Below are 22936 nucleotides of genomic sequence, written 5' to 3'. Positions count from 1 at the left end.
CGGATTTCTATAGATGCGTGTCAGTCCGGACACTGTGGCCCCTTAAATCAGATACAAAAGTCATTTTGAACACAACATACAACTATTTTGTCAAATCCAGAGTCACAGATGTGCTGAGCATGTCCACACTGACACAAGCAGAGTATCAGATGCCAAAATAAATTGTTTGGAGGCTGAATTATTGGACCTCAATTTCTCATGCTTCCTTGTTGGTAAGCCACGACACCGGCTTTGCTACGTGCTACGTACGTACACAGAGAAATGAAGAGACAATAATAATAAAAATGAAAAAATATACAATTTACAGAAAAAACTACAAAGAAAAAAAAAAGTAACAGTTTCCCTAAAGGAAATGTATAGTTTTTAAGTCTATACCCTGAGTTAATGTTTTTTTGTTTGTCTTGTTTTTCAAGAAAAAAAGAAAGAACTGTGCCCTCTACCTCTAAACCTCTATAGACCTGTACTGAAAAGAAAATCAACAGCAAAGAGAGTGATGCAGAATATCATAAGTGGGGCAATCAATATCACTCATCTCATCTGAGCTGAGAACAATCCAACAAACTGAGCTTTAAAGGACAGGGAGCTCTTTCACCATGTTGACATGAAACCTCTGCACTGCTGAGGAGATTTGTTGCTAATAAATGACTTAGATTGGTCTCTTGAAACTCAAGTGCATCCAGTCTGGTGCCACCAGTCTTTAAGACTACATCTTTAAGCCCTAAAGCGCAAAAAGAGCAGGACTGCTAACAGCATCTAAAGTAAAGATGCTGATGCACATGCAGCTTGAAGGTCAATGACTCTAGGACTGACGATGAATGAAATATGAGAATCGTGGCCTCAGTGTGGGCTAATACCCGGAGCTTGGCCATCCAGCCTTCCACAGTACATTCAGATCTTCCACAGAGGTCCTGGGATCACAGGGAATAAACTTCCAATCTGTGATTCAGTCTCTCCATCAAAACAACTGCATCTCTTTCACCCCCCCCTCCAGCGGTGGAAAGTCATTCATTCAATCCTTACGCCAGGTCTTTGAGCGAGAGTCTGGCTGGAACACAAGGCTTAAAAGAGGGATTGGCAATGCGGCCAGCAGCGGCTAGTAAGAGCTTTATACAGACACACAGACAAATTCCAGCACATGCACGCACCAGCACATGGCCTCTGAGACTGTTGGAGGAGTGATTTGGATCAATATCCTGCTCGGACGTGTGACACTCATCTGCCGGACACGTGTCCAATAGCAAAGGGCTGAATGTGATCGCTCTGAAACAAACAGTATCTTACACGGCCAAAGCCAGGCCAGGGCAGCGGCTGTAGTAGTTGCTTGGGTGACAGTTGTTATGCTAGTACTGGTTTCTGTCTGAGACTCAAACGTTTCCTTGTCTGGACTTCTGGACTTTGTGTTGTTGTAAAGATACAGATCATTTTTAGCCATGATCGAGAAAATGTCACACAACCACTTTGGTCCAGACCTAGGCCGTAGCCTTGGAGTCAACACTGTAAAGGGGGACCCAGTCTGTCAGGCAGGCTGGTGGTCCTCCCTGAGAAAAAAAGTCAAAATTAATAGACTCCAATTCCTACTATTGAATATTATTTATCATGAGCTAGCAAAGCAACTGTCTACATATTAGACTGTATAAATAATGGATGTAGCTACCGTGATGTCACCCATTGGTTTGTGGACGGCCGTTTCGAGACCTCGAGTTCAGCATTTTGACTGTCGCCATTTTGGGTTTTTAGAGCCAGACGCGACCATATTTTGACGAGAGACAGCTTGTCATCTAAGCGACCCAGCTCTTAAATATGAGTAACTTTGGGTGATAAAAAGATGTAAACAGATGAGTTACATAAAAATTCACCCCCTGTGCAGTCGTCATGAATGCTGAAAAAAAGGGGGGGGGCTGTGCGGCACGTCTTCTGCCACTAGACGGCAATACCTGTGACCAATCACACCTGAAGCAGGTTTTTTTCCCTTAAGTCTAAATTCTTGCTTGTGTTGTACGTCGCTTTGGATAAAAGCGTCTGCTAAATGAAATTGTAGAATTGTAGAATTGTAGAATTGTAGAAATTAGAGACCAAAACTGTTTTTGTACCAGGCTGTAAACATGTTTATTTCTGGTGTAATGTTGGATATTTTAACATGGGGGTCCGAGGGGATTTATTCTGTTTTGGAGCCAGTCTCAAGAGGAAAAACAGTTTTTGCCACTTTGGCATTGGCTTCATTTTTTCAGCTCCTGCGTAAATTACACATGCAGCACAACATAAATTAGTGACATTTTACTCAGACTTCACGTGGGCAATCAGACAAATATAATAAAGACATTAATGTTAGTTAAATACGACCGCCGTCATACTATACTGGGATATGGAAACACTACTTGGACAAAATGCACGCTAAACTGCAGTTTTAATTGAACCGGTAGAAATAATAATCTCAATTTTCAAACTTAATTAATGATAATAATTACATTTGCTGATGATTATTCCGGACAGCTTTGCATAGGTCCCGTGGTCATAGAATTTTTTTTTTCATCAATATATGTTTGGTAAATATATGTAAATATATACTAGGGGGACCCTGGAAAACATTGTTGGGGAGAGAGACGTCTGGAGTACATTGCTTAGCCTGCTGCCCCCGAGACCCACCCCAGAAAAGTTGATGAAAATGGATGGATTAAATTTTCCTCATAATATTTCTTTATTTATTTTAAAAATAGGCGTTCTTCTTGTTGACTGTTGCTTTGTACTTTATTTCTTTTAGTATCTGTCCAGGCATCATTAAGCCACTGGTATCATTTGAGCACCAGTATCAGGTAAAAAAACCCAAATGATACTCAACTCTAATCCTTTCAGCAAATACCATATTGTTTCCAAAGAATCAATATGTCACATCATGATGAAACTTGTGACTTATGCCAATTCTTAGTCTTGTTTCACTGTCCCAAACTGATGAGACACAAAAGACTACATAATAAATATTTGCAATATGTAAACTGGTTATGGCACCAACAGTTTAAATTCAAACTGTGGCCACAGAGAAACAGCAGGTGTCTTCATAACCACCACACTGCCTCCAGCATGCCACACACGCCGATAGACCGCGGAGCTACAACTGTCATATTCATAAAGGGAGCGCTGAACATCCCACAGACCCATTTATTATACAACAAAGTTGTTTAACAATCACGCAGAGTGGTGAGCAACCAATAAGTAATAATAATAATTACCCTGTTTATGCAAAGGCGCATTGTATTGGACCTCAGTCATTCTGACAAACCCGAACACAAATCATATGGGAATCCAGGACACACACACACACACACACACACACACACACACACACACACACACACACACACAACTACACAACTCCCACGCAGCAGCTTTGTGTTGAAAAGCATGAACAGACCAGCGTTATGCAAAATGACAGACTGAACAGACGGACTATGGCCCACGTCAAACCCCCTTCCACTGACACTTCATCAAAAAGTGGTCACTACCTTAGATAAACTGACATTATAGCACAAAAACTCTGAAGAGGTGTTAACCGTAAGAGCTCAGATATTTCAGCTGTGTGTGTCATTCATCCGTCATGGACAGCCATGAACTAGATTATTTTCTATGGTCACTGTATACACATTCTCTTCATACCAGCTTCTGTGTCCCCTCAGCATGACTCAGAACATTAGAGTACCTCTCTTGTATGCTTATGTGGACATTAGAGCCCAGCTGATACATCGGTCAGACGATTTTATTGGCTGCTATAGGCCCATCACAGATAGGACGGTATCAGCTCACGTCGTTGGATACACACAATATGAAAAGTTTTTTTTTTTTTTTTTTTTTTTTAAAAAGAGCATTATGCAGAAAAGATGCTAAGAGTAATTTATAATTATTGTATACCCACTTAAGTTTTTTACTCGCCAATAACACTATAGCCACAGTGGACATAAAACATTCTTGGCCCTCAAATGCATCCAATCTGCCTCATACATACATGCATCTAAGGCCCTGTTCACACTTGGTATCAATATGTGTCTTAGATGATCAGATCAAGGTTTGTAAACGCACCAGAAGCGTCCTCTGTGCGTCGTGAGATCCAATAGCTCAGATCACATTTGGAGTGCCACATTCTTTCAGCAGTGTGAATGCTAATGTGTCCTAGGTCACAATCAATGACTGCCTATTCAGCTGACGTCCTTGGCGACTCCCTCCTGGATAATGAACCTTTGATGCTGACTGCTGGTAGACACTGCTCTGGGGGACTGTCCTTAGAGCTGCTCTACTCCCAGACTCATAAAACATCAGTTCAACATCTGTCCAGTGAGTACAAGCTAATACAGCAGCAGCTGTTAAATGACCCGACAAACTCAAGGCAACATCGAAACAGCTCGCCTCTGTCATTAACCCCATTAATAATCGTTAATTTCGATGCTAACAGATAGCCCTGACTGTGCGTGTGGGAGGACTTTAACCAGCTGTCCCAAGCACAAAGCTCACACTCCCACAGCAGAAGTCGCCTGGCAGGGGGTGCAATTGTCTCATGGTGAAAAAAGAGGAGAACAAGTGGGGCAAGAAGTGTCTGAGGCAATCAAAGCGCTGTTCACAGCTTTACACTGACGCAATATTTCACCCATTTTAAATATTAACAGCTGAAAGTGTGGGTGCAACAAACTCTCTGATGGTTAAATGAGTTAAATTCAAGAAAACATTCAGTCTTTGCCAATGTTACTAATGTATGTGTTCATTTATTGTACAGAGAGGGAAAGTGAGATTTAATCAGAAGTGGTCACTCAGGACACTTCTCGTTTCTAATACCAGGGCTGAAAAGACAAACTTTTTTATATATTTTTTTTTTATTAATATCTTGTCATTTTGCCTTTATTTGACAGAATAACTTTCGTGTGATAGGGTAAAACTGAGGGGATGACACGCAGCAAAGGGCCGTGGCCTGGAATTGAACCCCATGAACAGAAAAACTCAAAGACCTTTGCACACCAAGTCCAAACTTTTCATATGAGATTTTTAAATCTGCCAACTGATAAAAACTGTTGCGCACAAAAAAACTTGTACGCTGAATCCAATGAGTTTTATTTTTCTTTTCATGGCCAAAATTCACGTGCTACCTGAAGTTACCTCCCTGGCTGTCACCACCCGCCTTCTGTGTCTTACATTTGGCACCAGGGCAACCTGAAGAAGTTGAGCTCTCTCTTTCTCCATACTCACGCTCTCTAACTCTCTCTGTGTGCCGGTCCTTACTCTGCACTACACTCTCCTTGTCGTCATCATCATCATCATCATCCACCTGAATACTATCTGACCTGTTGAAAATAGGCCACCCGAGTCATGAAAAGATACTGTGCGCCCTGGTTCTCTCTTTTGTCCTGCAGGTTATGTCACATTTTCCTCACCACTTTTGGGTCAAACAACTCTCTGTAGGCTTTTGACAGATGTGGAAAAAATGCAAAAACTGAACTTGTAGCCAAACTTGAATGACGGAAAAAAGTTTCTAAATCTGTGCGTGACTGTGATTGGCACAAGGTGCAACAATTTCAAACAAAAAATACAAACTTGAACTTGTTCACCTCAACCAGGACAATGTTAATAACAGGTGTAAACAAGGCCTCTTCAATGCTCTGCTTTTCCCAGGGGGAATTTTTCAGTTGATAAAAGATGTTAAACTCCTTAAAAGCCTATTTATTGCACAGATTACTTTTGAATTTCATTTATTTCATGAAGTTAAACCATAAATTTCTTTAAATAAATAAAGAAAATGTTAAAGACATGACAAATAATCTCACAAAATTAACTTATTGTCGTCATGTGTTGTAGTCAGGCTGCTGAGGAAGCCCAGACAGCCTGAAGACAAACATGTAAAAGGAGAAGACGTATATGTGAGTGTGAGTCATCTGTATCCAGAGAGTAATCTACGTTTGTTTACAGAGCTGTGTGGGAAATGGTGGTCTGGAAGGCGAAGGTGATGTGGTTTCGTGCGTGATCAATATAAGGGTCTGAGAAGGAGTGTGTGTCACCAGAGAAATGCCTCCACTGCATTAGCTCGGACATGCTGCGATGTTTCTGCTGCACCCCTCCACGGTCGCCCTGACGACCGAGCTGGCACGGCCTATCAGAGACCTGCTCCTCTTCCTCCACGACAGCTGAAGATGAAGAAAAACAGCGTGAGAAATAAAGTCAAATAAGTCCTGCTTTCAAAACCTTACTGAAGCAAAAGTACAGAGGTATTATCAGCACACAGTACATTTAAAAAAATATATTAATTGTGCAGTAAAATGTCCAAAGTGTTTTGTTCAACAGTGTTTTATTATTTATAGAATATTTTGGGGTTAACATTACTGCTGTATTAAAGGATAAGTTTATTTTTTTTAACCTGGAACCTATCTTCCCATATTTTTGTGTGTAAGTGACTAACAAGAAAAACAGGTTTTGAAATTGGTCCAGTATCGAGCGAGATCGCTGCGAAACAGGCTGCAACGTAACCACTCACAGCATGTTTACAGCGTCACTTTACATCCACTAACGAGTGCCACTGATGAGTTCATATCATCATTCTAAGTCCACTTCTTTTTTTAAGAATTTTGAAATTCGGAGGTGGTCTTTTTTTCTGAGAATTTTGAGCTTTTAGAATGTTTTTTTGTGTCTTTTGTGCTTTTTTCTGCATTGGGTGCCTTTTCTTTTAATACTTAAAGTATATTTTCCTGATTACACTTACATTTGCAATGCAGGACTTTTACTTGGAAGAGAGTATTTTCACAGGGTGGTATTAGCACTTTTACTTAAGTAAAGGACCTAAATACATCTTCCACCGCTGGTTACATTTCATCACTGGTGTAAGGCGTTGCCTGTGTGCTTACCCTGGCCTGAGCCGTCCATGCTGCAGCTGCAGTTCAGCAGGTCGTGTGTTAGACAGAGTGTGTCTGTCAGGCTAAAAAGATCTCGCAGTTCACTGGTGGAGAAGCTGGTGTGCTCAGCTTTTTTGCCCAGGTCAACCACTGTCCCAGAGAGCCCCTGTTTGGACACCTGTCTCTGGAATATGCGCTCCTCAATAGTGCCTGTGAGCAAGTAACACACACGCAGACACAAAGCTCCACATGAGTCTGCTAAATGAAACACTGAACGCACTGGATTGTTTTGTTTATGTGTCCTGACCTGCTGTGAGGAGACGATAGATGTGGACAGTCTTCTTCTGTCCATCTCGCCACACTCGAGCCATTGCCTGGACACAGCAGAGGGGAACAGTTACTGAGGAGAATTACACACATGTGCACAGCGCCATCTGCTGGATATGTACGAGTGACAGAGTCTTGAGGGTGCTGCGCTCACACTTCTAGTTCAGATTTGGTGCGCGCAAAGAGTCATTTTTACACTGACTTTTTATATACAAACTCATTCATTCTACAGTTTTGGTGATGTCATTACTGGTACTGTGAAATTAAATTCTGATGCTAGACAGCAAGTCATGGAGCAATCAACAGCTGTTTCTGTGTATATTTATGTTCTCTGGTGTCACAAAAAATAACTGATTATGAGCATTAAGGCCCTTTACATTTTTGGCAGGTTTGTGAGTGTGCGTGTCTTACCTGAATGTCATTGGCAGGGTTCCAGTCGATATCGTACAGCACCAGGTGGGAAGCGCCCACCAGGTTGAGCCCCACTCCGCCTGCTTTGGAGCTCAGCAGAAACAGAAAGTTCTGAGAGTAGGAACTGTTAAAACCATCCACCAGCCGCTGTCTCTGGCTGGTGGGGGTGTGTCCGTCAAGTCGGCAGAAGGTGTAACCAAAGTGTACACACAAGTCCTGGAGCAAGTCAAGTGTCTGAGTGTAGTTGGACACGACAACCACCCTGAAGAAATACACACACTTTGTCAGTATATATAAACAAAAATGAAAAATGCAAAATGAAAAATGCAAAATGCAAAATGAAAAATGCAAAATGCAAACACCTGTCTGAAGGGCTGATTTGTCTGATAGTAGCCAGCAGGTCTGACAGAACCAGAAGTTTTCCAGAGTCAGCTGTGTTGAATCCACCTGAAGAGTAGGATTCTGGGAAGAGCTCAGCCAGGCCCTCGTATAAAGTGCTCTCCACTGAACCACTGTTGGTTCTTTCCTAAAAACCCAGAGTGCTCATAATTAGGACTGACAGCAAGAACTATTATCAATGCAGGCTACTTTGACCACAAAGATGATACTACAAGTTCAATACACAAAAAAACAACATAAAACATTTAAATAAGATTATTATCTTAATGGGATAGTTTGGATTTTTAACTGGGGTTGTATGAGGTACTTATCCATGGTCAGTGTATTCCCTATGGCGGTCAGTACTGGGATGTGGGCGATTAGTCGATTAGTCAATTAAACATCAATACTGTAGTCGGCACCATAAATGTTAGGACTACTAGACTTATTTTTAAAGTTATTATTATTTTATGTGATTGCATGCAAGCATTGAAAATGTTGTTTTCATAATCAGGCACTTTTCATGATTATTTATTTTCTGAAAGCATCTCGTTTGACAGAAATGTTATTTCTATTTAGTGAGTTGCTGTCAGAACGATATGCAGTGTTAATAATGCACAGTGTGAAGTGCCATAAACTTCAGCAGCATTTAAAACACGATTTGGTCACTGAAAAAATGTGATGAACGAGTTTAAGTGACTGTTATGATAAACAGAATACTGTTCTGGACAGAGATCAACTCACTTGTACTTGTTTTCTGAGAGTTTTCGTACTTGTGACTGGTTTGCGTTTAAACTTCCGTTTGAACGTCAGGGAAATTAGTCCCTTTTACGCACACTAATAGTTTGGAGAAGCAGACTAAGGCCACAAAAACTAAGCAATGTATTGATGTGGAAGGGAACAAAGACGAAACAAATTTTAGCCACTTAAAAATTCTTTACAAAAAAATATGATTGTGTGATTTTGGTAAATCTGAACTAACCCTTTAAAAAACTAAAGTCACATATTAACAAACAAAACCAGTAGAGCAGCAGCTCCTGCTCAGTGTGGTGAAAGTGGCTTCGAAGAGAGCAAAGATAACAGCTTCAGTTTCCCGTCGAAAAGAGCTGTCTGTCTGCAAAGTAAAGCTGTGAAAATATAAATATAGCATAAACTGATGTTGATTGTTTTGTGTGGTAAAAATACATTTTGGCTGCTACCCCTGTCCACACTTTTTTTGCTTAGCTGCAGTGTCAGTGCTGCTGCCTGCCATCTACCATAGTAGTTCCTCACAGATCCCCACTTCAAAAAATTCCTAACTGTCCCTTTAAGAGGCCGGATGCAGGTCTCACTCCCCCACCGACTGACAAAGCCCTTAACCTTGACAGTGGAGTGGAGCAGACCCGGGTGGTTACAGAGCTTCTTCAGTGCAGTGATGCAGGCCAGGTGTGTGTGAGTTTGCACTGAGCCCTGCAGGCAGGCCCTGAAGACTCTGTGGCAAAGGAGATGCTTGTACAACTCTCGCTGCAGAGGAGACGGCTCACAGAACAACGTCCAGTCGAGACGAGGAGGCAGGTAGCGGTTGATAATCTCCTGTGTCCGTCTCAGGATGAACATGCCAGTCAGGCGAGAGAGCTCCGCTGCACGCTCTTCTCCCAAAACGCTCTCCTCCTGTTGAAAGACACATCAGGTTTAACACCAGATAAAGTTGTCGGTATGCAAATAATTCCATCAAAAGAAGGAAGCAAGAAGTAGCGTCACCTCTGTGCAGGAGGGCTGTCTGGAGCGTAAAATCGGCTCTTCATACACTTTCCTGTACGCGGTAGATGAGCCAAGAATCCCCGGATTAACAAACTCTATAATAGCATAGAACTCCTGCAGGTCGTTCTGAACCGGGGTGCCTTCAAAACACAAGGGCAATCTGTTATAAAACCTGCACAAAAGGTCGAAGTGGTTTTACGAGGGCCTCCATGATTCTCTGTCACTGTACCTGTTAGTATGACTCTGCGGGTGCAGCTCAGGCTGCTGAGGGCCGAGGACGTTTTGATGCTGCTGTTCTTTAATCTGTGGCCCTCATCGCATATTATAAGACCAAACTCCACTTTGTGCACCTGAAAGCACAAGAAAATAATATTATAACAAAACAAGTACATGACATAAGATGATTTAGTTAAAACATCTGCATCTGACAGCAAGACACAAGGTGAACATACCTGCTCCAGGCAGCGCAGCAGCATTTCGTAGCTGATCACGAGAACGCTGTGCAGAGGGGATAACACAAACTGCTCTATCCTGTGGTCCTATGTCAACAAAGAATGTATATTCATAACTTAACACAGGGTTATCGAAGTAAAACTGACATTTAGTTATGAGGTGCTTTAAAAATAGTCCAGAAAAAATAAAAGTCATCTTTCTTTGGCTGTATTTTATTAGCTGTTTAACAATTCCTTGCTAAGTAAAGCATGATAAATTGAACCTAAAACCTCAGATCTCATAAAAATCTTTCCACTTATGCTGCTTAAGCTGCTTGTAAAGAGTCCCTTTCTGTAAGACAGAATCTCCCCGTCTCTTCTCACCTGATCTACAGTGAAAACGCTGATCCTCTCACGGCCCAACCACTTGTTAAACTCTGCACCCCAGTTGTGCACGAGGCTGCCGGGCGTGACCACGAGGACACGCTTAGCGACTGGTTTCCCACCATAAGGTCCTTGTTTAAGCAGCGTCCAGGACAGTGCCACGCTCTGGAGGGTTTTACCCAGACCCATCTCGTCAGCCAGGATGGCCCCGTGGCGACCCACAGCTCTGAGGCATATGAATAAAACATACGAGTATAAGAATCCTGATATGTTTGTGGTGTACAGAGAGGTAATTTTCTCATCTGTATCTGCTCAACTAATAATATTTTCACTATTATTGTCACTGTATTTGTCTTTGTGTTGTCAAAAATATCTATTCATTTATACATATCAATTCTGAATATTATATTATATATTATTACGGTTTCAGTACTCATTTTCCTCAGTATCAATACAGCGGTCGCTCTTATTATCAATGGTTACTAGAGTTATTCTAGTGTTCTTTGCTACAAACCAAAAAAATAAAAGTAGTCACTGTCATGTAACAGCCTTGTTTTTTTCTGTGTGTATAGTTGTGTATAAGTGTTCCTTTGAAGGGGGCTTTTTTTTTTCGTAATGCCAGATTTATTTCATCATCTTACATCTATAACAGATGAATAGTAACTGAAATACCAGGTAAAACACTGTTGTTGTTTTTTCAGAATTTCAACGACTGTTAATTAACAAAAATTAACACATACAATATAATATGTATTCTATAAACATGCCAAGTATTTCCCCTAATAATAACCAGCAACTTCAAGTGGAGGAAATATCTGTGTACATCGTATTATTTGTACTTTCCAGAATAATATATTCGGATTCAGGTCATCCCTTTAACAGCTGTGATTACTTTTCCTGCTGTGAGTCTAAAACAGATTTGTGCATTTAAACTGTCTTTGACCAAATGTTACAGCAGTAGGCTCCATTACCTCATGCCCATGACACACTCATAGAGGAAGAGCAGGCCGTCTCTCTGGTGGGGTCGCAGGTGATTAGTTAGGAACGGGTCGACGACGACATCAACGACAGGAAGCCCCGACTTGTTGTTTGACCACTGGTGGTTTGCAGAGGGACGAGGCATCACCAGTGCACCTGCAAAACAGCCAGAGATGCTGAGTATGTAATTACATGTATATTTCTGAAAAAAAGAAGTCAAGTCTTTGAACAACCCAAAATATGCCAAAGGGTATAACAATAATGATATATCATTTAGATTTATTAGTCCTCATACCTGGAGCCAGTGGGTCATGGCGAGGTCTGCAGGTTTGCTCCTCCTCTGATTTGGCCCCTGGATGATCAGCTCTCCCCAGCAGCGTCGGGGGGCAGAAAGGTTTGGACGCAAAGCGACGAGGGGGAGGTGGAGCAGACTTTGTGAGTGGCTCTTCTTTCTCTACCTGGACCTCTTGAAAGCAACGTCCCCGGGCGAAGTCCTCAGCAGAAATGACCCCCATCACCTCCACCTCCTTCCCTCCGATCATCAGGGTCTCTCCCTCGGACAGGGAGGCCAGCGTGGACACCTTGTAGCCACTTCCTACACAAAATCAAGCAAGAGAACGTCCGCTGAAGTCGTTCCTGTGTATTGTTAGAGAAATTATCTGAATGTCTTTAAAATGTTCAGATTAATAAGTCAGTGTTCACAGCTTGTTTTTGTCGCACCAAAGTGGCAAAAAAAATCAGCTGTTGCAGTTTGAAGACATAAATTAATAAATTTCCCACTTCACAAAATACCACATATTGTGTATAATATAAATCAGAAAATACAATCCATTCCTTGAACATATCAAAAATAATTATTTGACTGAAGTTGACTGAAGTTGAATTTCTAGCCTTTCTGCAGGAGTAAAGGTGTGAACTCAAGGTGTTGTCAATATACTCGAAGGTCACTGTTGTGTCTGGCACTAGCAGAAAACTGATTTAATTGTTGCAACTTCACTGTTGCAAAGAAAACCACATCGATTTCTGTTTTTCTGAGAGACTAGCAGTGTTATTTTTTACCGAGAGTGTCCTGCCTAGTCTGGCCCTTCTGTCCTGTGTGAGTATTTACCCTTCGGCAATAATCCGGGAGATCAGCACACTGTATTAAAAGCTCCCAGTAATTTCAATTGTGCAACATTTGCACTTTTAAAAAAACATATCTTTTGACAATGCTTGACAATGATCTCCTCTCCGATTTTTGCCTTAGTTTGATTTTTTTGATCCAGCACCTGTAAGATTTTTGGAAGTGCATACCCTCTATCCTTTTTGTTCCAAGTACTAAGCCTAACCATGACCTCTCATTGGCTGCATTCATGATGATAAAACATGACAAGTAAAACACTAAATGTAAACTGGGGTGTCTCTGTCTCACCTTTGCCAATGTCTTTTCCCTCCATGTCTTTCAGTGTGACTGTGCGTCCTCTTGTAACCAGGACCGCATCGCCCTCCCACCGCTTGTGCTTCCTACTGCTGGCTTTACACCACATCACACTGAAGTAACGCACTCCGTCCTGACTGCAGTTTGAGCCTGCAGCCCCAGAAACACAGACGGACCCCGCTGGAGGCTGCGGGGTTTGAGGAGGGTAACCGTTCGCTCCTGTAACACAAAGACACACAACACAGTGAAAAATCAACAGAAATATTGGAAACACAACTCACCAGCAGAGGTCACTGCTACACCGAGGCTGCACATCAAACTACACCTTCAAAGCAGCAAAGACGGTGACAGCGGAGGCCTGTTTGAAATGTAATAAACACAAATCTAGTCACATATTAACATACTTGTTTTAATGGAAATGATTGGACGTACGGAAAGAGTGTAAAAGAAACTGACAACACTTGTATACCAACATTACAATACAATCAATTTTGTAGTCACACACATTAAATAACAATAACATCACAAAACCGATTCCACATCTCCCTTCTTCTGATCACTGACCAGAAATTCAGCAAACAGAAAAAAGTTCATGACTTGAACAGATTTCTCTCACATTTATGTAAATTCAACCACTCACAGAACAGAATTTGTCATCATTAGCATCTTGTGTTTAAGGCCTCCGGCAGTTTAACTTTTACTTTTAATCCTAGGTTAGTGTGTTTGTTTGGAGAGACTATTTTTTATTATTTTCAACCAGCAGAATTCTCATTAAACGTCCCTAGTTGCTTAACTTAAAGTGCTACAAGGAAATGCATTTTTAGTTCATCACATTTGATTTTTAAAGTCATCTAGTTGAAGTTTTTTTTACAAAGAATGCGCTCAGCGATTAACGTTTCCCCCAGATATGATCTGTGCAGACTCCTACAGTTGTGAAACTGTTACCACAACTTTTTTAACCAGATCATTAAAGGGAATCTTCAGTATTTTTAAACCTAGACCCTATTTTCTCATGTTTTTGTGTTGACTCATAGGAACAACCATATTTGACCACTCAAAACCAGCTGCAATGTAACCCGTGTGGGCAAATGGGAAGGTTAATTTTACATCCACTTAAAATTCTTGTTTTTGTCACTGACAGGCTCAGATTGTTATTCTAAGTGTCTGACAAAATCACAGAGAGAACCAGAGAAATTAAATGTTTCTCTGTATCTTTCGCTTGTCTGTTTCTTACTGTGATCAAGTCTCAATTCTCATTCTGAAATCTCACACGAGAGGTGACGTGTTGCAGGAAAAACATCAGTGGAAACATTAGTGAGAGATGGAGAAGAGTTTGCTGTGTTGCTTTCTGTGGGTTTTTGTGCTGTCTTGCTTTGTCATGGATGAACATTTAGCTGAATTCAACAATTTAAAAAAGTTTGTCAGTTTTCAGAACGAGACCTCTCTTTAACGAGACTTGGTCACAATTAGAAACAGACTGGATCAGCCAAAGGAATTGAAAACGTTTCATTTCTTGCAAGGTCTTTCCCGTCTTGTTGTCAGATAATAATAATCTGAGCCTGTTAGTGGCAAAAACAAGCACATGTAGGAGACGTACAACATGTGCAATTTGGAGCTGCATTTACACTGAAATATCCCGCCGTTATGCCACCTCGCCATTCTGTAAATAATGTCCAATCACAGAAAAGGGGACAAAGTGGTCTCGCTTCTAAGCCAGAACCAGAGGTAGTAACAGCCTCAAAAAGAGGTCTTTATAAAATGTAAAGCCAGAAAGATGTGACCATGGGCAGCACAAGTATGACATTTTGACGACGTGTTTGTGTGCGACCCACCACAGGAGATTTAAAAAGCAGCTGTTAGCACTGCAGCTTAGACAAAGAGAAAGAAGTGCAGCCGTAAATGTTAGCAAACTGGGAAAACAATGAGGTTCAGGAGCTCTTTACCTTCCGAGCAGAGGATGAGATCAGCTGCCATGTAACAGAGAAGGAAAATGTTTATGACTGACATGGCTTTTGTTATTGTGTATAAAGCAATGCCAATGTGTAAATTTTATGTTAGGCAAGAGGCAGACGCTCTTGTGTTTAACATCACACCCATCATGGCTCTTTTGATTTTGGGATGCGGTAATGTGGTGTATAATCACACACTGGAGCAGCATGATGCTGCCATCGTTTGGTACTGTGTAAAAGTGTAGGGACGGTATAAAGGGGGGACTTCTTTGCAGCCCTGTAGCGTGCTCTCTGTGTATAAACAGCTTGGGATTACACTGGAGTCTGTTCTGCCACTGCAACTGCTGCCCTCTCTCTTAATACTCAACCAATTTAAAAAAAAACCTTGCCTCCTTTTGTCACTTATACACAAAAACAAAGAGACATAGTGTCCAGAATCAAAAATACCTAAGTCTCACTTTAACAAGATGCTATATTTCCAATAGATACATATTGGCGGCAGATCTAGACAGAAATTACCATCAGGAAATGGTACACTCCATTTATTACTACCAATATTCCCTTCTACATCAGGACTTCCACATTTATTTTTCCTACTCTGACCAGTCAGTGTTAATAATTTGAGCATTTACAAGTCTTGCTGCTGCCTCTGTCAATGAGAATGATACATTTTTTAACACTGACAAGCATAAACACAGACCAATGGCAACACAAGTCAGCCTTATTTTGCAATATGCAAACAGGCTTTTAGCGTCTGTACGAGGCACTATGTTTCCAAAAGAAATTCAAGTTCTGGATCAGCTCTCACACTGATGAGTGTGACTGCTCCACAGTTTTTTTCTTTACACTTAAATCTTCTCAGAGCCTTTCCCTTTCTAACACCGGACACAGATGTGTGTGTTTATGCTCGTTATAGAGGAATTGGCAATCCGTGTCTGAGTCGAGCAGCCTTTAGTTTCTCCACTTTGATTTTGGCTCTCAGAAGTTCCTCCTCCAGTTCCTGCTTCCTCTTCAGGCCCTCCCTCTTCTCCTCCAGGTACATTGCAACTTTCCTGTGATTTGCTAACACCAGCTCGTGCTCCTCTTTGGCCAGGTGCAGAGGGCGAAACCTGTCTGTCTCGTGGTGAGGGTAGATGTCGTTGGGGTAGAGGTCGTGACGTAAAGGTAGCGGCGAGGTGGAGAGGGGGATGTTAACAGAGGAGGGAACGGGAGACAAGGATGCTTCGTAATCATGGACGCTGCCCAAGTCCTGCTCCCCCTCCCGCTCCTGGCCTCCGTCCAGCCCTGGCCCAGTGTGTGTGGCGAGGATGGGGAGATCTGGCGGTGGTTTAACATCCTCTTCAGGGTCCAGCTGGACCACCTCATGAGGGATACTTGGGACAGCTGCTGAGTAATCCTGGAGTCCGGCCAGAGAGGAGCTGCTGCCAGGATGCTCGACAGGAGAGTTGTGCTTGCTGTATATTAATCTACGAACAGAACGGAGGATAAAAACAAGTGAGACTAGAGTGCTTAAACGGCATTTATTGAGTGTCTACATCGTGTTTATGTGAGGCATGTGTGGAGACCTCTGTCGGTGATGATGCACGCTAAATTAATGAAAAGATCAGTTGACTAATCAAAGTAGACAGCAGTTAATTAAGTGATTCAGCAAAGTAAAAATAGCAAACTCCTACTGCTTCCAGCCTCACAGATAATATGATGTCCTTGCAATTTCACATTATTGTTATTACACAATATTGTTTTTTTTGCCAATATCCATTATGCTGATATAAAAATAACTCAATTTGCGGATAACCGTTACCGATATAGATTTATCTACTTTCTTACCCACCTAATTTTAGAGATCAAGTCTCTTCTGTAGTGCAGTTAACATAATTTATGCATACCCTTATCCCACTGGCCCAGCAGCAGATACAGATATATTGTTATTGTATGTAACATTAATTCATTATGCAAAACAAGAAAAATACTTTGAGTTGATGTTTTGCACATGTTCACTTTGTAAATCAGTCAAATATATAAATAAATAAATATATGTGTGTGTGTTCATGAGATCAGCAGAAAATAGCAAGCTGACATGCCGATATTATCATGCATCCCTAATAATTATGCATAATTAATTAATTTGGGTACTTAAAATAATAATAATAATAATTTACACTGAAATTACACTCTCCCAAGCCAAAATCAATATATTTTATTATCATTATTTTTTATTATTATTTAACTTACTTTCTGTTGCATTGGACCAAGTTCACAACATTATTTTGGGCAACAGTTTTTAATAGGTTATTTTCTCATTGTAAAAAAGAAAAAACCTACATATATACACTACATGTGTATAAGTTTCATATGCCTGTTTTTGTGTGCACATGTGTGCATTTTTACATGTAGTGCAATTCTGTACGAGGTAAACTACTTAGTGGTTTGAATTGTGATAACAGTTTCTTTAATTGTATTTCTTCTTAAACCACATTAAAGAAAAATGACAAAAAAATCTACCTTGTACCTTTTCATATTATTTATTATTTACTTTGATTTTATTTATAATTTTTCATTTTTCAACGATTATCACTTTTGTTATCACATTGCTATATTTTTGTATTCTCATTATTTGATTAATTTTTTTTAATTTTTGGGGGTCCAAGGAGGATGGAGTGAGTATGATTGGACGTTTTTGTGTATATTTACTGAAAAAAAAAGAATGACGTTTGAATTCTTTTTTTTTTTTTAAATCCCTAAGATTCACCTCACACTTAATTGGCAATTAAATTAATTTCAAAACAAGACTTGAGCATTATCTATGTGGGTGCATAGCACAAAACAAACAAAAAAAAAAAATTAAAGGACAAACTGTATTTTCCTGTTGAGCCTGATGATGTAGATAGAGGAGGAAGGAAGGGAGGGGCCAAAGTCACAACTCCAATACCCAATCAGATTAAACCCTAATAGTTGAATCAGTATCATGACTACTCATTGTTAATGATGCTAAACTCTCACCTGATCCTAAAACGTGTGTTTGTGCTCGTGTATCAAACTGTACCTGCGCAGCGCCTGGTCCTTCTCGTGGATGGGCACATGGTGAAACAGGTGAGGGATCATCTCCATAATTCTCCTGGTTGGCTCCGAGATGCTGGCTCTGTACTCCGGCTGGGCGTGTCTCCGCTGCATCACTTCCTGCTTGGCTGACTCCTTCAGCCTCTTGTAGAGGGTCCTGAGGCCCTGAGCCGTACGATGGGGTCTGTCCCCTCCCAGAGCGTTGTACTGCTCAGCCACAGTGTCCCAACACTTGTTCTTGTCCACGATGACCGCGTGCTTGTTGGTGTGCTCCTCCAGGATGCGGATGTGAGGACGGACCAGCTTCAACAGGTCCAGCTTCTCGGAGAGGGTGAAGTTGGAGGAGCGAGCTTTACCCACCATACTGGACAGAAACACAGAGCTGGATGCCATCTTATAGCATTGCGGACTCACGCAGACCAAGTCAGGCCTATGGCTGTCACCGTTCAGCAGGCGCACTCAGTCCTAAGGCTCCTCACCCTTCCCACCTGTCTTTTTTGTCCCTGCTGCTGGCTTCTCTAGGTCCACAGTGATAGAGCCAACACTGGTCTTACTCCCTTAAATTTCTCATTTTCCTCCTATTTTTCTTCTGAATCAAACATAAGCTATGTCTAACATGTGCATGGACTCATACACTACTCCTGGTTCCCTCTCAGCCACGTTGCACAACAAAAACAGCCTGTGCTGCACACAATAAGAATCAGGCTTAACTAGGCCAGCCTCGTTTAGGCCCCCGCCTACCGCGGAGGGCTTTGGATGAATTCCTCCCAGCTTAGGCTGACGTAGCTAAGCCGCTTAAGCCCAGCCCGACCTACTTACAGCTCGGTCTCTCTAAACCCCAAACCAAGCACAGCACAGCACAGAGCACAGCACAGCCACACTGCCTCCACATTATAACACAAGCAGCTGCAGCAGCTCTGTCTCTGTCTCTGTCCAGCATAAACAGGGAAATCAGTCTTTAAACAGTGTATTACAGGTTACTACAGGTCACGGGTCTACTTCCCAAAAGTGAGATATAGCGCTGGCTTAACTAACTGAGCAGGGGGAGGGGTTTGTGAGCGCGCTGCGCATGCCCGCATAAACACGTTTCTATCCATTTTATGCCGAATGCTTAAAATGAATCAGAAATACCGATTGCTGTGATTGAAACACGTGTAGAGGGCGCGTGGGGAAACCGTGCCTAGAGAGCGAGCCGCGTGCGTTCAGGGAGGAAAACAGCGGCACTAGTTGCTCCTGCAGGAGGAGGGAGCGGTGGCTCACTGATCCTGAGCACAGTCCTAATCTGCCCGGCGCTGCCGCTGCACTACCCCGTTCATTTGCATAATGCTGGACCTGCTGTCACTCAGCTTCAGCCCGCCTGGTTTAACATCCACCCTCACCGCGTGCGTGTGTGTGCGTTTGTGTGTTTGTGTGTGTTATTATTAGTCACAGAGCCGGGACAGTCGGGCACTGCGGAATGACAGAGCGCTGTCACTTAAGGAGGCGTCACACGGTTTTTAAATGTAAAAAAAAGACTGAAACGCAACTGTGCTGAATGACAGGCACGCAGGTTTATAATTATCGTGCAGTCAAATCAAGTGAAAGCATCCACACTGTGCTGTTGTGATGGTACAGGTGATGTTTGACAGTGAATCTCAGTGTGTGTGAGAACAAATGTACCGTGGAGAGAGCTGGGCAGGTGCTTTATGGTTAAGCTTACAGGGGCTGTGAGTTAATCAGGGTTCCTGCAGCTTACAACAGGGTCGATTTAAGACTTTTCAAGGCCAATTTTCTACAAACCAATATTAAAGATGGACAATTTTATTTTGCCCAAATGTTAATTGGAGTTTTTGGGCCACATTGAGGATTTTCTTTTTTTTTTTTTTGAGAGTTCAAGAATAAAGTTGTAACATGATGAGAAAAACGTTGTAATATTACAAGAATAAAGTTGTAGTTTTACAAAAAAAAGTCATTATGAGAGTAAACTCTTAATATTATAAGAATAAAGTAGTAATTCTATGAGAAAAAAGTCATAATTTTACAAAAAAAATAGTAATGTTATGAGACGAGTCGTAATATTACAAGAATAAAGTCAGAATTTTGTGAGAAAAAAGTGGTAATTTTAGGAGAATAAAATTGTAATTTTACAAAAAAAGTCGCAATATTATAAGAATAAACTCTTAATATTATAAGAATAAAGTCGTAATTTTACGAGAAAAAGTCATAATTTTACAAAAAAAAAAGTAGTTATGAGAATAGTTGTAATATAACGACAATAAAGTCAGAATTTTGTGAGAAAAAAGTGGTAATTTATCCAGACTGTCTTCAGAGCATCTTAGAGATCAATTAGAGATGGTTTCCTGTCAACACCAATGCTACTTTTATCTACTTTTTCCAAATGTCCGTACTCATACCTGTATAATGTGCCATATGAATTTTATCCACTCGTGTTGTTAAAGTGTACTGTATATGCTTAACTACAGTATTGTGTATGTCTTTTTCACTACAACGCTGCATGGTTTAAACTACTGTACACACTGTTTTCTTTTTTTAGGACATTAGGTAATATCAGGTAAAACTGTAAATTAAAACTAGTTGGGGTTTTTTTTAGAAAATTGGGTTCATTTACATTTGTTTGAATATTGATTTATGCATTAGTGTCCCCTTTCAAAGAAAAAATAAATGAAATTTGCACAGAAAGGACGGATTTGTGTTGGGACAAAACATTAAATAAAATAACATTTTTGACTCCAGGACCTATCTCAACAAGGTTTAATTGCACATTCTCCACATGACTATTCTTGCCCCATACCAGGTACTACCCCAGCCTTTTTGTATCTTACCTGCTGGTCTGCTGTCTTCTGTCTCCTCTTCGGAGCCATTGTTGTGATGTTCTGTCTTAGCCTCATTTTCCTTACTCTCTGCTGCACTGAGAACACGAGCCAGAGCCCTTGACAAGGCCGGAGCAGGCTGGGCAGCTTTGGGCTGGACATCATACTCTGTTTTACTCGGAGCTGGTGCTGCTAAACTTCTCTGGACCTGCGGGATGAGAAAAGGATGATGAGAATCAAAAGACTACTGTGGGACCATACTTAAGGTTAAACCTTGTGAATAATTACCTTTTCCAGTGCATTGCCTAAACCAAGTTTAGGGGTGAGGGGCTTGGATTCAGCCAGGAGACTTGAAGTTGATGCTCCAGGAGGCACAAACCGAGGTTTTTTCACAGCATTACCCAGGAGCTGGCTGGGAGCTCCTGAGCGTCGCATTTTGTTACTGGCAACTCCTGATAATCTTAAGATAGAAAGCAAATAATATCAATACAATAATTAATGCTGGCAACTAATTGGGTCCTTTTCCAGCATATTATCATGTCATTTAGTTAAACACAAAGTATTTGTGAATATATGGAGTCACGTTAGAAATTATGCAAAATATTAAGATTTATCAGAAGATTAAGTGAATGATTACTGTCAGTGGACCTTGCAGTTTCTGAGCTCAAGTAATTATCTTAAATACTTTTTATATTTTGCAATTTTTTTTGCAATTGATGTACTTTTGATTTACTTTTCTTTTACTTTTATCATTTTATGTACTTATTTGTGTTATGTGTGAAGTGATTGCAAACAGCTGTATTTTACAGCATGGAAAATCTAAATGAAAATATTGTTGGGGAGGGAGGTGTAAATAAATAAACTTGATCATTTAAGCTCTGACGACAAAGAATTAAGAAATTAGTGTCTTAAAATAAAAGCCGTACAACGTGAACTGGGAACATAACGAGAGATTTTATGAAAATAAAACTAATACGACCCATTTAATCCCGCTCTTCTCATTAACTGATAAGGTGGCAATCAGTTTATCGAAAGCTGCCTACCTGTTTCAACCTTTCTGCGATTATTTGACCTTCGATACATCTTATTAACAGTAAAGTGTAAACAGATATAGCTTTATTAGCTTAAATGTTAGCTTCATTAACTTGTTGCATTACTGTCAGTAAGCTAGCTAACTCGCTCGCGACAAACTAGCAACACTACATTCACGGTTGAAACTCGGCTCTAACGTAACATTTAATAACGTGTCACGACGTGTCATACATACCCGGACGAGCTAAACGTTTGAAGAAAACATTTAAGGTCACAAAATGTCACTAAAGTCGACAAATATGAACTCTTTTTAATCCTTTCTTCCTGTATCTCTCCACTCTGTTCGGGTTCTCCCGCTGAATGATATGAAGAAACGTGATTGGTTGAACCTTGTCAGTGGGCGGGTCAAAACGAGTGGGGTGCGTTTGATTTCTTATATTGCAGTAGTTTATTTTGAACACTCTCATTGAATCCCGCAACTCGTCAGGACCTGAGTTATAAATCGAGCGCACCTTGTAGCTTTCTGTTGTGACCTCACTTCACCCATTCAACACCGACAGTAGAAAAAGAAAAACATAACAAAACCAATAACAAGCTTAAGGAAGTATTATTTAAGATATTACATATAATTTATTCAGTAAAGCTTCTGTTGGAAAGATTCAAGCTGAATATTGATTATTAATGTAATTTTGTGGGCTGGAAAAATGAAGTCCCCCCCCCAAATTTATTTACATCAGAATGCTTTGGATTGCTTTGGACAACTTTCTTTAAACAAAAAAAAAGAAATTTAAGATAAATGTTGTTATAAATATAGTTGATGTAATGTTATACTACTGGCAAGATAAGATTGGAAATAAGAAATTGTTTGTCATGCAACTTTTTACTGTTTTTTTTTTTAGAAAAATTTCATTACATTTCATTTCATTACATTATATTGACATTATGAAATTTGAATATATTTTTTTGTTTGTTTGGCTTTGAGTTTTTTCTTTGTATTTGATCTATTTTTAGTTATTTATGTATTTTTTTTTTGTTTTGTCCTTCTGTCTATGTGTCTGCGTGCATTTTTGTATTAATCTTTTATTCAATTCAAGTTCTAAAAAAAGCAGACAAGAAAGAAAATCTCCATAATATCTACATGTTGGTGGGGGTTTGCGTATTTTTT

General features: G+C 40.6%; 2 protein-coding genes across 2 annotated transcripts; both read right to left on the bottom strand.

Annotated features, from left to right (window-relative positions):
- Nucleotides 1–5706: 5706 nt before the first annotated feature.
- rad54b (RAD54 homolog B) lies at nucleotides 5707–22144 on the bottom strand. The gene is made up of 16 exons (XM_042490443.2): nucleotides 22007–22144; nucleotides 21028–21199; nucleotides 20752–20947; nucleotides 12918–13142; nucleotides 11802–12101; nucleotides 11500–11662; nucleotides 10529–10754; nucleotides 10166–10252; nucleotides 9943–10063; nucleotides 9714–9853; nucleotides 9333–9623; nucleotides 7958–8121; nucleotides 7596–7857; nucleotides 7165–7231; nucleotides 6870–7067; nucleotides 5707–6155 (listed from the first exon to the last, which is right to left on the bottom strand). Exons 2-16 carry the CDS (start codon nucleotides 21172–21174, stop codon nucleotides 5935–5937), a joined length of 2808 nt encoding a protein of 935 aa, XP_042346377.2. The 5' UTR covers nucleotides 21175–21199; nucleotides 22007–22144; the 3' UTR covers nucleotides 5707–5934.
- Nucleotides 13319–19825, bottom strand: LOC121946037 (fibrinogen silencer binding protein). The gene is made up of 2 exons (XM_042490444.2): nucleotides 17916–19825; nucleotides 13319–16338 (listed from the first exon to the last, which is right to left on the bottom strand). The coding sequence occupies exons 1-2, from the start codon at nucleotides 18320–18322 to the stop codon at nucleotides 15783–15785; spliced, it is 963 nt and encodes a 320-aa protein (XP_042346378.1). The 5' UTR covers nucleotides 18323–19825; the 3' UTR covers nucleotides 13319–15782.
- Nucleotides 22145–22936: the final 792 nt, after the last annotated feature.

The sequence above is a fragment of the Plectropomus leopardus genome, chromosome 11 (assembly GCF_026936395.1).
Source record: "Plectropomus leopardus strain MGB_pleo_1.0 chromosome 11, ASM2693639v1, whole genome shotgun sequence".
NCBI lineage: Eukaryota > Metazoa > Chordata > Actinopteri > Perciformes > Serranidae > Plectropomus > Plectropomus leopardus.
The sequence above is the reverse complement of the archived record's forward strand: the minus strand, read 5'-3'. Positions and strand labels throughout refer to the sequence as shown.

Bases quoted from the DNA above. Each gene is read 5' to 3' on its own strand.
- LOC121946037 (XM_042490444.2), bottom strand. From the start codon at position 18,322: ATGGCATCCAGCTCTGTGTTTCTGTCCAGTATGGTGGGTAAAGCTCGC. The intron at 16,339-17,915 runs GTACAGTTTGAT...TTCTGTTCGTAG, and splicing joins AAGGACCAGGCGCTGCGCAG to ATTAATATACAGCAAGCACA.
- rad54b (XM_042490443.2), bottom strand. From the start codon at position 21,174: ATGCGACGCTCAGGAGCTCCCAGCCAGCTCCTGGGTAATGCTGTGAAA. The intron at 11,663-11,801 runs GTATGAGGACTA...GCTGTTTTGCAG, and splicing joins CCATGACCCACTGGCTCCAG to GTGCACTGGTGATGCCTCGT. The intron at 9,624-9,713 runs GTGACGCTACTT...GTCTTTCAACAG, and splicing joins GACAGCCCTCCTGCACAGAG to GAGGAGAGCGTTTTGGGAGA.